Below are 15,442 nucleotides of genomic sequence, written 5' to 3'. Positions count from 1 at the left end.
TTTGCCAAATCGTCAAATCAGAGGTTGAATATATGCAGAATTATATTTTTAAAACAACATACATATATGGCCATATGAAATCATTACATTTTTTAAAGTCTGAAAGCAACACAATTACAAAAACCTCTACTTTTAAAAATAAATGAACAGTATTTATAGTTGATATGCAATTTTTAATACTGGAAAATTTCTCTCACCTCAGCTTCATTATAGGTCCTTTTCTTAGAAGTAAGATCTGCTTTCAATGCCATACATTCTGGTGCTCGTGCATTTGTCTCTTGACTAATCTTTTCTAGTTTATCTTGAATATCCTTGTATTTTTTTTCTGCTTCATTAAGTCTGACCTTTAAGAAAATAACATTGTTGGAGTATATTTTATTTTTCTCCAATAAACAGAAAAAATAAAAAAATAATTATATATGGTTCACACTTCAAATAAACTTAATTTTGCTCTAACTAAACTTGAGACATTAATTAGGTAAACAAACATAATTATATAAAGTGTTAAATATGTATTTTTTTAATTGAAATATTGTTGATTTACAATATTATGTTAGTTTCAGGTATATAGCAAAGTGATTCAGTTATACATATACATAGATATATATAGATAGGTACATATCTATCTAGCTAGCTAGCTAGCTAGCTATTCGTTTTCACATTCTTTTCCATTATAGGTTATTACAAGATATTGAATATAGGTTCCCTGTACTATACAGTAAGCCCTTGTTGTTTATTTTATATATAGTGGTGTGTATACATTAATCCCATACTCCTAATTTACCCTTCACCCTTTGCCCCTTTGGTAACCATAAATTTGCCTTATATGTTTGTGAGGCTGTTTCTGTTTTGTTAATAAGTTCATTTGTATCATTTTTTAGATTCCACATACAAGTGATATCATATAATATTTGTCTTTCTCTGTCTGACTTACTTCACTTAGTACGATAATCTCTAGGTCCACCGATGTTGCTGCAAATGGCAGTATCTCATTATTTTTTATGGCAGAGTAATATTCTATTGTGTGTGTTTGTGTGTGTGTGTGTGTGTGTGTGTGTGTGTGTGTGTGTACCACATCTTCTTTATCCATTCATCTGTTGATGGACACTTAGGCTGCTTCCATGTCTTGGCTATTATAAATAGTGCTGCTATGAACACTGAGGTGCACGAATCTTTTTTAATTAGTTTTCATCTTTTCTGGGTATATGCCTAGGAGTGGGATTGCTGGGTCGTATGGTAACTCTATTTTTAGTTTTTTAAGGAACCTCCATACTGTTCTCCATAGTGGCTGCACCAATTTACGTTCCCATTTTCTCCACACCCTCTCCAGCATCTATTATTTGTAGACTTTTTGATGATGGCCATTCTGACTGGTGTGAGGTGATACTTCATTGTAGTTTTGACTTGCATTTCTCTAATAATTTGAAATGCTAAAATGTATTTTAATTCCACATTTAGCTTTCCAATAAATGTGCTATCTTCTGGGGATACAAAGATATAGTAACAACTGTCTTCAAGTAACACAATTAAAGGGAGGTAGACACAATTTAGCAGAGAAACAAACATGCAAATAGATCATGCAGTTTGGACGCAATAATGCTTAAGTAGGGTATGTATGTTTATAATTGTGAAAGCACGAGGAAGAATTTATAGGTCTGTCAGAAAAAGTTAGGAATGCCTTCAAAGAAGCATTTGAGCTGAAACTTGGAAGATTAATCAAAATGTACCAGGAAAAAAGCTGGGGAAAGGTGTTACAGGGAGTTGGAAAAGCATGTGGAAAGGCATTAAAACCATTTTAGGAATTAAAATTATTTCTGGAGCTTGAACTGAGAGGGTAGTGGTGGGAGATGAGATGAAGGGGTAGAAGGGCTCTGAATTCCATGATCAGCTTACAACTTAATCCTCTAGATAACAGGGAAACAAGATATGAAACTATATGTAAATCTATAACGACACTATATGTAAATCTATATGTACAATCACTTTGGAAGCACATGGAAGGCAAGGCAAAGGGAAAAATTAAAGGAGATGATGTCAGTAAGAAGTTAATGTAATGTTCTGGGACAAAAATAATTAGGGACCAAAATGTCACACTGAAAATAGGAATAGATTGGAAGGGACAAATATGAGAACTATTTAGATCAGAGATCAGCAAATTTTTTCTAGAAAGAGCCAGATAGTGTATACTTCAGGCTTTGTGGGCTATAAAGTCTCTGTCACAGCTATGCAACTAGAAATGCTAAGTTTGAAGTGTCTGGAACATGTAGGTAAAGATGGGAAGACAAATATTTGAACCAAGAGCTCAGGATATAAGTTTGATTAGGAGATACAGATTAGGGAATTGTCAATATGTAGGCTATTTAGGAAACATTATATAGAATGGTAGTGTAGTTCTGTTATTAAGACATCAGTAGTATAATCTCTATGTGTTTTATAAAAATTGAAGTTGGTCTAGGTGTTATACAAACTAAATAGAATTCATCTATCTTCAGTTTAAATTAGGTTAATACAAGTTTAAAGTCTGCTTTAGACACTATTTCTTCAGAAACGTTCAATAGTTATTCTGTAATCAATAAACAAGCATAAACTATGTGAAAGGTTTTATGTAAGACATGGTGGGAAGGATATAAATACAAGATAGTCCAAACCCTCCAGAAATTTACCATTTACTACACAGTCTGGCCAAATACTTAAGTAGAGCAAATAGCCACAGAACTAAATATCATCCAACCTCAAGATTTTCCTCTCCCCACTTGAAAAAAAAAATGAGTGTTTATTACTAAGACTGGATTTCACTTTTAGATTGGGGAGTATCTAAAGAGGAAAGCAACAAGGTCTTCCCCTATGACAAGCTAAGAAATGAAGCTGAGAAGAACTGAATGAAAATTTCAGAATATTCTCTCAGAAATGAAAATCTAAGGTGAGAGAGGTGGGTGGGGTTGAATTTCCATTTACTACCTGAAGAGGGAATAAGAAGTTCAGCCCAGAGATCACTAAGTAAATGTACTGTCTTCACCATTTCTGTTACTTTTACACAGTCATCTATTACCTTTCACGGATTAATGTCATAACCCTTAAAAGGAAAAAGACTGACCTGTTTATCTTAGGGGTAGACAGGAAAAAGTAAGGTGGGAAAGATTACACCCTGTACTACAACTAAGCCTGGGAGCCAGAAGCTCGTAAGCTTAGTAGAACAAAATACTAAGATGTAAGTCAGTCACACTGAGTACACAGGGGCTCCTATAAAGAAAGAAAAGGCTAGGAGATCTACTTCCAGCACGACAGCAGAGAAATTCCACAGTGGTGGCTGTACAACCTTGTGAATATACAAAACAACCACTGAACTGTAAACTTTAAATGGGTGGATTATATGGTATATGAATCATGTCTCAATAAAGCTGTTAAAAAGAGAATGGCAAGGTAAATATAAAGAGCAGGTCTGCTCTGTGGTACAAAGGTCCATATGGAAACCCTCAACAGAAAATTACTCTCTTTATTTACCCCTCAACCAACTTCTACCTCTGTATAAAAAAAATATAATTACCTGCTGTTCTTCCGTTTTCCTCTCAAGTCTAGCAGCACGATCTTCTCCAATTTTGATGTTATCTCTGATAGCATTCAGTTGTTTTTCAATTTCATTGACCTAAAAAGAAATTATATAGAAAGTCACACATAAGACTAACTACAACCAAGTATATTCTGTATATTACAAATATGTGTGAATAAGTAATTAAGTGAAAATTACCACTGCCCAAGCCATTTCATGTTTCAAGTATTCCAGATTGGTCTTCATTGTACTTAAGCCAGCAATACTTTGAAAACGTTCTTCTTTCTCCAAACACTGGCGCTTTAGTTCAGTAAGTCGCTTAAAAAAAGAAAAAAGAATATATTTCTTACCAACATTGAAGAGACAAGACTTTCTGCAAATGTATTTCTTTTGAATACTGCCTAAACAAGTACTGAAAAAGATGTGCTAGGAAATGACTTCTTTAATTAAAGCAAAAATAAAAAATATTTTTGGTTCTTTGGTATACTTTTACTAAGTGCAATCATTTTGTTAATTTCTGCACTATAAAAATGACCAGATACTCTTCAAATGAAGAGCAAAGGAATAACAGTTTCAAGACCACACAAGAATAGACAAAACTCAGTGTCTCATTTTCTCTCAATTCCCTACCTGACAGACAGACTGGACTGTTCTTCTGGGCGAAGTATACCCAGAATCCATTCCAATGATAATGGAAGGCTCAAAAGGAATTTATTTCTAAAAATCAAATGTTACATTTTTTCTTACCCAAGTTTTCTCTTAATAATTAATCAATAAAGCAAAAACCAACTATAGTGACGTATGAACAGCTTCTAAAGCTGCACGCCTGGGTAGACGGCCTCTCCTCTTCATTCATGGTTTCCAGGTTCAACTAGGGTCTTCACTATGGATCTTAGTGTATTTCCCTATCCAAGTCATTTTCCCATTCTTCAGGATTATTTCAATCCATTATCACTCTCTTCAAACCTCATATAACTGCCACCCTAATCCCTTACTCATTCTCCCTGACGCTTATCTCACAGAACTCAGAAGCTATCAGAAAGAAACCGTCTCCAGTGTTCAACAACCTTATATATAAACCTAAAGCAGTCTTTTCCTCCTGCTAAAATGGAAGAGGTGGCTTCATTATACTTAAGTGCAGTTCCTATCTCTTACTTAGATCCTACTCACCCCCCTTCTGCCTTCTCAAGAGGTCTAAATTAGTTGATTTTTCATCCCATCTTTTTCATCTTTTTTCCACTTAATCCTCCTCACTGACTCCTTTCCATGATCACATTTAAAACTTTACTTACTTATCTTTCCAATTTACAAACAAAACCACCAATATCCACCCCTGGATACCACCTCTGCCTCTAAAAGCCATCTTCCCTTTCCATCCAAGTTTCATGAAAATTATCTCTAGCTCTTCAATTCTCTCTCTGGTTTTCAGACCCACAAATCTGGCTTCTGTTTTCACCACTACCCTACATGTCCCACAGAACATTGGTCCAAACCATTTCAAAGCTCTTCTCTACATTACCACTGCCACTGCCCTAACTTACATCATCCTCATCTGTTTGGACAACGGTAATACCTTCCTTATCGATCTCTCTGTTTGTTCTTTCCTTACAGCAGTTCACTCTCTTCTGCAGCAGAGTGATCTACTGAAAATATACATTTAATCAAGCCATCCACTTTCATGTGTTGTACTGCCCTTAAGTTTTACAAGGTCTTCCATCATCTGGCCTCTTAACTCTCATGCTTGTGTTCTCCACTTTAGACAATGTAGAATTCTTTCAGCTGTTTAAAACCACCACATGCTCTCTTGCACAAGACCCCATTCATGCTTATTTCTTGGAACACACTTCCTCACTCTCACCATCCTTTGCCTGGTATTATTCACCCTTCAGTTCTTACCTTAGCCATTACTTACTTAACAGCTATACCTCTCCCACTGCCCCTGCCTTGCCCCTAACCCCTGTTGCCCGTATCCTATTAAGTGCTTTTGCACAAACTAATCTTTAACTCCTTTAGCAGTGCTCCCCATAGTCAATTATCCACCATCTGCTTTCTGCTGAATAGTTAGGTGTATGACCCCAAGAATCCTGGTACGTATTTGCCATTATATGGTCATGGCCAAAGCACAATGCTAGCAGGCACATGGTAGGAACTTAATATGTGATGGCTGAATGACTTCCAGTTTCTAATCTTCACATTCTATTTCTTTTTTTTTGACTTTTTCATTTGTATCTCCCACTGTATCCTTTTTTGTTGGCTTGGGGTTTTTTGTTTGTTTTTTTAATTTTTATTGAAGTATTGTTGATTTACAATGTTATGTTAGGTCACATTCTACTTCTTAAAGATTAAACTATTCAAATCCAGAGCTTATTTTGAGAATATAGTGCATTTAATTAATTAGGAAAAAATTTCCTATCAAGTGCATATTATGCATAAGCAACTGTGATACATGATATAGGGACGTGCTTCTTAAACGTCATCAACAAAGTATCTTCAATAGCTTATGACAAAGTATACCATGAAGAAAGTGGGCATTTAAACACCAAGCTGTTTGAAGCAAACAAATTTCTTCAAAGTCCTGATTTATTGTTTTTAAAATAATAGATGTTAATATATACTATGTACATTTGCTTGAATATACAATATTTCCTTTCCCCAATAATAACACTGACACTCCAATAACTTTGATACTCCAATAACACTTATACTCCATCATCAATTCTGTGGTTTATAGTACATCCTTGCACACTATCACACACCCCAGGTTTGAAGAAATAATGTGGGGAATAAAAATAAATATACTCATCTTTGCTTTTTCAGTTTTCACTTAATGAACCATATAGCTATAAACCCAATTTTAAATATGTATGTCTCAAAAACTTGAAGTAAAAAGGTCAGTGTAACAGCTAATAAAGTTGACTTGGGTCAATCATTAATACAATTCTATCTCAAAAGAACATGCTAAAAAGTTGCTGAAAGCAACTGACTGTATAAAACTGACTAAGTGACAAAAGAAAAAGATACAGAATCATACAAAAATTGGTGGGATTTAATGTACTGGATGAACAGCTGAAACATAAGCCTTATAACTCTGAGGTCTCTGATTATCAAACAAAGGTTTGCTCTTCAAGAATCAGAAGAAGAAAGTACAAGAACAAACTATAGCAGATGTAAAAACAAATCTAAGTAAAAAAGTCACATTGGCTTGAGTGATTTCAAATTCAAGCACATTCACATGGCTGCCAAGCTGGTGAATACTAATGTGGCAGCTGCTACCAAGCTATCAGTGCTTAAAGAATGTTAACATTTTACCAATGTACTGAAAGAGTTATCTATCGTATATAATTACAAATGCATATTATGTTTAATACCAACTTGAGGCTTGTGCTTATTTTCCCATCAAAAGAAATATAGTTTTTAAACTACTTCCAAGTGGGAATTAGTGATATCTTATTGTGGAACCAAGGGATAAGTATGTTAGATACTGCCCTGTCCTCTATTTTATAGCCTCATAGAAGAATTAAGATATAGACATACCCATTATTATAAAACAAAAAAGTAAAGGCTAATAAATACCCTGAATGTAAAAAACCACACTTGTTATAGCTGATAGAGTACTATAAAAATGTTACCAGTTTTATATAGATATACATATATAGATATATAGGTATATAATTTTACAATACCATTTACCCGATAAGTACTACAGGAATTTGACTGATCTCTAAAATAACTGCATTAAGTGTTTACAAACCTCTTCTCCTTGATTTATCTGCTCCTTTGTTCTTTCTTTTGTTTCCATGATGTATGAATAATCTTCCTTCATTTGTTCCAGTTGGGTTGCTTTCATAAAGAACTATATCAACAACAAGAAAAACACAATTAGGAGTTTGTAAACATCCATGGGACTATGAAAAAAACAAGAATTTGGTCTCTAAAAACTTTTAGACCAATTATGTAAAAAGACATTAAAAACATACTTTAGCAAGTAAATACATTGGGTCTCCATTGCTGCACGCGGGCTTTCTCTAATTGCGGACAGCGGGGGCTACTCTTCGTTGCGGTGTGCAGGTTTCTCATTATGGTGGCTTCTCTTGTTGCAGAGCATGGGCTCTAGGCACACGGACTTCAGTAATTCTGGCACACGGGCTCAGTAGTTGTGGCTCGCGGGCTCTAGAGCGCAGGCTCAGTACGTGTGGCGCGTGGGCTTAGCTGCTACATGGCATGTGGGATCTTCCCAGACCAGGGCTCGAACCCATATCCCCTGCATCGGCAGGTGGATTCTTAACCACTGTGCCACCAGGGAAGTCCCAGTATCCTTGATCTTAATGCACCATAATATTTTAGCATAGGGAATACCAAAACCCATTCAAAAGTCACACTGTAAGCTGTAGTAGTAGTCATATATTTTGTTGGCTTTTAAAAAAGTTTTAAATAGGGGCTTCCCTGGTGGCGCAGTGGTTAAGAATCCGCCTGCCAATGCAGGGGACACGGGTTTGAGCCCTGGTCTGGGAAGATCCCACATGCCACAGAGCAACTAAGCCCGCGCACCACAAGTACTGAGCCTGTGCTCTAGAGCCCGCGCACCACAACTACTGAGCCCGTGTGCCAGAACTACTGAAGCCCACGCGCCTAGAGCCCGTGCTCTGCAACAAGAGAAGCCACCGCAATGAGAAGCCCACGCACCACAACGAAGAGTAGCCCCGCACTTGCCGCAACTAGAGAAAGCCGGCGTGCAGCAACAAAGACCCAACACAGCCATAAATAAATAAATAAATAAATAAATTTTTAAAAAAGTTTAAAATAATCTAACATTTAAAAGTTATTATGTATGTTTGGGCAATCATTCCCTTGTACTTCCATTAAGATAAATTTTAGAATTCATTCTCTTTCAGAATTAAAAGCAAAGAAGTTAAAGCAAGGATTTACCAAGAAAATTATACTTCCGTCTTACTTAACAAGTTCCTAAATTAGTCCTACAACATTACTCTAAATAGTGACTTAAAAAAATCCTCGATATTTACTATGTGACCAAGATTAATGTTCAGTATAGATGTTAATCTATAAACGTATTCTTTTTGGTTAGGTTTATGTTTACTTTAGTGCATCTTACTTTGTATTTGTCTCCCTCATTTTTAGACTGCAAGAACTGCTTGCTCATCTCTTGCGTTAAGACAGAAACTGGATTATCTACCTGAAACAAACAAACAAACAAACGATTATCTTTAAATATTTCATTTTAATTCCTTAAAGAGAAATGAACTAAAATATCCATTACAAGTGATCTAAGAGAGAGAAAATATTTCAAAATTTCATTATATTAAAATAAATATCAATACTACAGCCAAAATTAAATATTCTGCCATTACATGAGGGCACAAGCACAAGAACTTTCTAAAGAAGTGTGTTTTTTTAGAAAGTTTTCATTCCTTTCACTGGTTTTATAGAGTACCACTCCTATGCTACTGGTCAACCATCAGACCACAGAGCTGGAAGAGCTCTAGCATGAGAGTCAGCTGACTTGGGTTCTTATTTGGCTCTGTCTGAACCTCCTATGTAGCTGCAGGCAAGTTAGTTATTTCCTCCAACTAAATACAAAACGTCCAACTCAGTTACTTCTAATCAGAACTATAATGACAAGTATTGTTTATTTTTTGTACAGCAGTTCTTCAGATTTCTTATCCTGTCATTTTTTCATGAGGATATTGTAAAACAAATGGAAATACTGGGATCATTTCTATCTTTTGAAGGAGAAGTCATTTTAAATAAGCCATTACTTGAATTAAACTACCTCTGGCTAACAAATTAAAGTACAGTTAAAATAACAATATAATAACAGTTCAAAGTGGAGTTGAAAAAAAAATTTTTTTTAATTCAACTTGTTTCAAAAAGATTCATGCTCATTTCTCATTTATATCTTTGGTGTTAATAACAAAGTAATTTATATGTTAGAAAATAATCTTGTTTATAAGGTATAGAACATGAAGGACCACTCTAAAGGAAAAAAGTGCTTAACTCCTTCATTTTACCATCTGTAAAATACTGACTGTACTTTATTTAGTATTCCATTGGTGAAAACCTTTCTGTTAAGCAAGATTTTGGGTCTTATCTTCTAAGACGATAAAAAACATTTATGCAGTTATAAAGAAACCTCTACATATCACCTTTTTCTCATTATATAGGTAGACCAGACCCTGATTGCCACGTATTTTTTTTTAACAAGGTCTGTATGGCATCTTAATTTCACACAGTATCTGACTTCTTAGAACTAAGACCTAGTGCACTAGCTTTAATGACAGACATTTTATCACCAGCTTTGGATTAACAGCTTCACCAAAGTTCATGTTCTTTTTTCTACATCCTCTGAAATGGGGTTCCTAGTTTCTATACTACACCAGAGGTTATTTAAAAATCTGGCAGCTTTACCCATCAAGACCCTGGAGTAAGCAAAAGGCAAGCACACACAGGTAAACTTCAGAGAAAAAGTAAGAAGAGGCACAGGGGACAAATATAATCAGGTACTTAAAGACATTAGACACTCCTTCCTCCTGGTAATTCTAGGCCAGCACTGTCCAATGGAAATATAATGCAAACCACACATATAATTAAGTTTTCTAGTAGCTACATTAAAAAGATAAAAAGAGACAGGTGAAATTAATCTTAGTATTATATTTTTAATCTAATATATCTAAAATATTATCATTTTAACATGTAATCAGTATGAAAACTGAGTCATTCCTTTGCATTAAGTCTTCAACCTCCAGTGTGTACTTCATACTAGAGCACATCTCCATTTGGACTACCCACATTTTGAGGGCTCAATCCATCACACGTGGTTAGTGGTTACTCAGCAAGTGTAGCTCTAGACCTTCCGTATTTTGATCAATGAACTTGAACCTTTAGTTAACTGAATTGTACAAGAAGAGGACTAATGAAGTTATGATAACAATCTTCAAATATTTCAAAAGAAAAGAAACATATTTTATATTCCCCAAGGAAGTGGGAGCTTAGAGAAACTGACTTTATTCAACTTTTCCCATTAACAACAACTTTCTAATAAATACAGCCACCTACAGAAGGAATCAGCAGCCTCAGGAAGAGGTCATTTCCCCACTACTACCCACTCAAGTACCCGCTGAAGGAACATCTGGTGGAGACTGCACACAGGGTAAGCATGCAGTGTGATATTACACTGGATGCCCTTCGAGACTTTCCCAACACCTGTGAATCCACACACTCTAACTTTTGGTTTTCCTGATTTTGCTTAGCAAGTTGACCTGTGTTCTAGTCTCAAATTTACTTGCTGTACCTGCTTTTCTCCAGATTTTACTAATTATTTTTCTGAACCTGTGCCGCCCAATATGCAAGCTACTAGCCACATGCAGCATTTGACACTTAAGTAAAATACAATAAAACATCTGACTTCTCAGTCACACATTTCAGTTGCTCAAGTAGCTAGTGGCCACCCCATCGGACACCATAATACAGAATATTTGAACCATTACAGAAAGTTTTTCTGGACAACTTGTTCTAAACCAAACTGGGAAAGGGACCCATACTCATAATTATTCTTTTTCCTTGGTGACTACTCTTGGTGTTCTCAATCCTGGAATAAGGCAGGGTGATACAATGGATAGAGCATTAGAATGGAACAGGGAGGTCTGGATCCCAAGGCAGGCTCCACCAGTACCCACGCCTAGACAACTGTAAGTGCAAGTTTACTTTTGCTGGCTCCCAGTTTCTCACCTACAAAATAAAGGGTCCAGAGTAGATGACCTCCAAAGACAATTCCAGTGCTAATGTTATAGGACTATATGAGCCCCATTTCCAATTATTCAGTCAAAGTATCTTAGCAGAATGGACTCAAGTCTTGTCTCCTATAGGTATGATGAAATAACTCCAAAATACATAAAGAAACGCTTTCTTTATTTGGCTAGAATAAACTTCCTTTCTACAAAAATTTAGCAACTGAGTTTAGGAAGCTATGATGCTATTCTGACTTGGACAGCAGAAAGCAAAGAAACTTTATAACATAAATTTTATTAACATAACTTTTGGCACATACTAGTATAGACAAGATATTCTTGTGTGTTCTGTCAAATTAAAGATGTTATATTATATATTGAAGGTTCCTGTTGAATTAGGAAGCTTTAAGGAACTTCACTAACAATAGTTAAAAACATTTGTCCTGTGGTCAATTTACTTATATGAGACCATTTAAATTCTTTCCACACCACAAATGAAACCACACAAAAAAGTAACCAGTTGTGTTTATTAATCGGAAACACAAATTTAGCAATTACCTGTATGTTAAAATGATCAAGAATTCCAATCAGTTCTTCTTTCCTAGTGGAAACCACGGTGCCTAGTTATGAGAAACACAAAATGACCAGACTGTTTCTAGGGCAATAATACGCTTTTTAAAATGAGCAATTATTTATAAACATAAATGTTAACTAGTTTTCCTGATGTCATCAAGAAAGGTACCACTGCACATACACACATCTGAATGAACTGGGGTGACACACTTGTTATGACATAAGTACGCAGGAGGCAGAAGCACACAAATGCAGCGGCAGGTGCTTCTCTTCTTCCTATAGCTAAACATTTCCTTTTCCTTCTCATCTGTCTCTTTAGTAACTCTTCACACCCACCTCCTCTTCCTTTATGTCTTTTTCTACCTTTGGCTAACTTTCCCTTTCCACGTGTGATAGCAACTATGGGGGTGAAAGGAAGTCTGCAAGTGAGATCAAAATTACTTATCACAGCCTGTTTCAAACAGACCCAAATTCTGCTAATCATGCTTTTGCTGTAGAATGCCCTGTGGTAAAGCAACTATGTACGGATATATACGTGTGTGTACACATACATGCAACCAACCAATCCTCTTGCAAGAAAGCAGTTTCAAGAGATGAGAAGTGTCCTCTCAATGATACCAGCACAATCACTTAACTCTTTTTAACTGGATGTTTACTAACTTTATATGAAATAAAGAGAAATTCACAGCAAACCTGTTTCACTTTTCAGTTTATAAGATCGACTTCCATCCATGCTGATGTGCTGTTGCACAATTATAGAGTCACCGTACACACTGGCTCTATAGGCATCATCTCCTCTGTTCCTTAATGTTATTGAGATATCTGCCGAGCTAAAGCAATAAGGTTAAGCTAAGTCACATGAAGGTACAGGGCAATTACAACACTAGGTTACCATAATTTTAAAAACCTCCAAGAAATTTGGCTAATTCGCTTGAAAAGCAGCTTTATACCAGCAGTTGATGGCTGACAGGCTACTACAGAAAAATGTTAAAGATACCAAGCAACAAAGTTGAGAAGAAGAGAAACTTTATAAAAAATAATTGACTATTTTATCCATAAGAGAAATACATTTGCACAAAACCCATTTAAGTTTTGGTTGTTTCACACCATGTAGATAAGTTACACATTTTCCCATCTGCTATGTATAATCAATATTACACTGCCTGACTATGCTAAATTATATAATAAAGCATCATCCTGACAGCAGGCCTCTAAGAAAGATGAAGTAAGAATTAAAGTGAAGTTATATATTTTCTAAGAAAATTAGAATAAAGGGAAACAACTTGAATTCTTCTATTATTTGGCAATAAAAAAAAGGCTAAAGTATTTGATATCAAGAGATGTAAACTAAATCTCAAAGCTTCTTAAAATTTTACTGGTATTACAAAATAATCATTTTTAAAGTTTTAAAGACGTCTGAAGCATTTATAGCCATGTATATTTTAACATATTATGGGGGAGGAGAATCCATCTTTATTTTTCTACTCTAACTTCTGTTCAAATAAGACTTTGTAGAAAAACTTTTTAAAAATTAATGAAGGGCATTAATAAATACATACTTATAATTTCTTTAAACATAAAAGCAGATAATACTTTCTCTGGTTAATATAAATATCTGCCAAAAATGCTAAAGTCCTTTAATGCAAAATTGCTTTAATTGGTAATTAAATGACATATTTCACAGAATAAACTTGTTTTCATCAATTCGGAGTAATCATACCCCAAAATTGTTCCTATTTGCAGGAAATGTAGGTAAAAATACTCAAGATGAATTTCACTGTCAACTTACACTTGGTGGACACCCTGAAGGGTGCTCAGCTCTTGCCCCCCCATACTTCTGTGCAAGTGCCCTCACAGAAAGACGGCTTAGCAGCCATTATCAGCCCCCATCCCTCCCTCCACAGATTGGGCTAAATATAGAAAGTGAATGCTAACTGCGCCATATTCCCTTCTTTAAAAACTCAAATTAAGAAAAACTAGTAAAATCCAAGTAAGGTCTGTAGTTTAGTGAATAATATTGTACCGGTGTTAACCGCGTAGCTTTGATAAAAGTACCTCAGTTATTTAAGATGTCAATATTAAGGGAAACTGGGTAAAGGCTGTAAGGAAACTGTACTATCTTTGCAATACTTACGTAAATCTAAAATTATTTCAAAACCACAAGTTTTTAAAACAAACTCAAATTAAGACACATCAAGTGGAAAGGTGGTGATTCCTTGGAGATACAAAGTTCTGAGGCCTCTGGGACTAGAGAAACCAATTTGGGGCATTATATTCTGATGAACAAGTATAAAGTCTGCAGAGATGACAGAGAGAAGCAGGAGCACAGAACAGATAAACTCTTGGGGAACCACCTGGACAGACTGGCAGAGACACATAATCACAGATACTGGCTGTGAATCAGAGACACAGAGAACTCGAGAGCACTTCCTTCCATGCGCAGCCCCACACACCAAGACAGTAAGACATAAACGCCTGCCCACGAAGACACAGAGTACCAAAGACCTGAAGAATAAGAAAGAGCACACATGCTCCAGAGACAGTGAGAGGGAAACACATTCACACACCTGCATGCCTGTCACAGGAGAAGGAGGGAGGAGGGCACAGCACAGAAGTGCAGCCACTGAGGAGCGGCAGGAAGGTCGTATGGCGGAAGAGCTGCAGCACACACCCGGCTAAGGAAGGAAGGGAGACAGAGGCCTGGAGACAAAGACACAAAGAAAGGCAGAGACACAGAAAAGAAAGACCTAGAGACCGAAGATCTTTGGTTCTGAGTCTCTCAGTTCTGGTCATTCATGAGATCCAATTACGCTGCCTCACTGAAGTTTCCAAGACATATTATATCCCTGCATCTTTATGATAAATCTCCTCTTCTAAAGCTACCCTGAGTGGTTTGGGGGGGTTGTGTGTTTTTAATCAGAAATACCTAATTAAGACAGATATGCTCCTGAAAAGTTGTAATCAATGAGATTTTTGAAAGCTCTCTGGGTTGATTCTAATGAACAGCCAAGGTTGAAAACTATTAACTAAAGTATACGATAGGGGAAGGGTAGCTGGCCTACAACATGGAGCAAACAATATTTATTGCATTAACTAGTATGATTACCTAGTATTAAGTGAATGTACCTCATGAAAACATTTAAAAAATAAAGTGACATCTCCCTTGATTAGCAAACATCTACTTTGTTATTTTCCTTCCTAGCTACTCCTTGCATTTGAAAGCTATCTTTAGTATTGTGAGAGCTTTGGAGACACGGGTATCCTACTGCCATATGAATTTAGTAAATATAAGAAAGGCAAGTTATTTAAAAAATTAAAGCTTACGGAAAAAACCCTCACAACAACTGCTCAAAAAACCTGTACAAGGAGACAGGGGTAACTGAGCTGGGACTAACTGCTGTCTCCCCACCTACTAAGGCGACTGCTGCTGAATTTGGGTCAACAGCCCTAGAGCCCAGTGTCTGTAAATAACAAGACCCTTGAGTGAGAAGAGAGACTGCCACCGCGAGTTCCTCCAGAACGACAACGCACACAAGCAGCGCCACCGTAAGGATGTGGCTTCTTGCTTAGCTCCAGGAGA

At 36.1% G+C, this 15,442-nt stretch overlaps 1 protein-coding gene across 3 annotated transcripts in view; it reads right to left on the bottom strand.

Annotated features, from left to right (window-relative positions):
* Positions 1-15,442, bottom strand: part of SMC6 (structural maintenance of chromosomes 6) — a 78,773-nt gene that overhangs the window by 46,873 nt on the left and 16,458 nt on the right. For all 3 annotated transcript variants that reach the window (XM_007183491.2, XM_057557887.1, XM_007183492.3), the window contains 7 exons: positions 12,556-12,692; positions 11,848-11,909; positions 8,658-8,738; positions 7,299-7,400; positions 3,746-3,865; positions 3,545-3,643; positions 198-344 (listed from right to left, as the gene is read on the bottom strand). In XM_007183491.2, coding sequence (XP_007183553.1) covers positions 198-344; positions 3,545-3,643; positions 3,746-3,865; positions 7,299-7,400; positions 8,658-8,738; positions 11,848-11,909; positions 12,556-12,692 — 748 coding nt within the window. The remainder of the gene's footprint in view (positions 1-197; positions 345-3,544; positions 3,644-3,745; positions 3,866-7,298; positions 7,401-8,657; positions 8,739-11,847; positions 11,910-12,555; positions 12,693-15,442) is intronic.

Source organism: Balaenoptera acutorostrata, chromosome 12, assembly GCF_949987535.1.
Source record: "Balaenoptera acutorostrata chromosome 12, mBalAcu1.1, whole genome shotgun sequence".
Classification (NCBI taxonomy): Eukaryota; Metazoa; Chordata; class Mammalia; order Artiodactyla; family Balaenopteridae; genus Balaenoptera; species Balaenoptera acutorostrata.
Note: the sequence above shows the minus strand (reverse complement) of the source record. Positions and strands in the feature narration are given on the sequence as shown.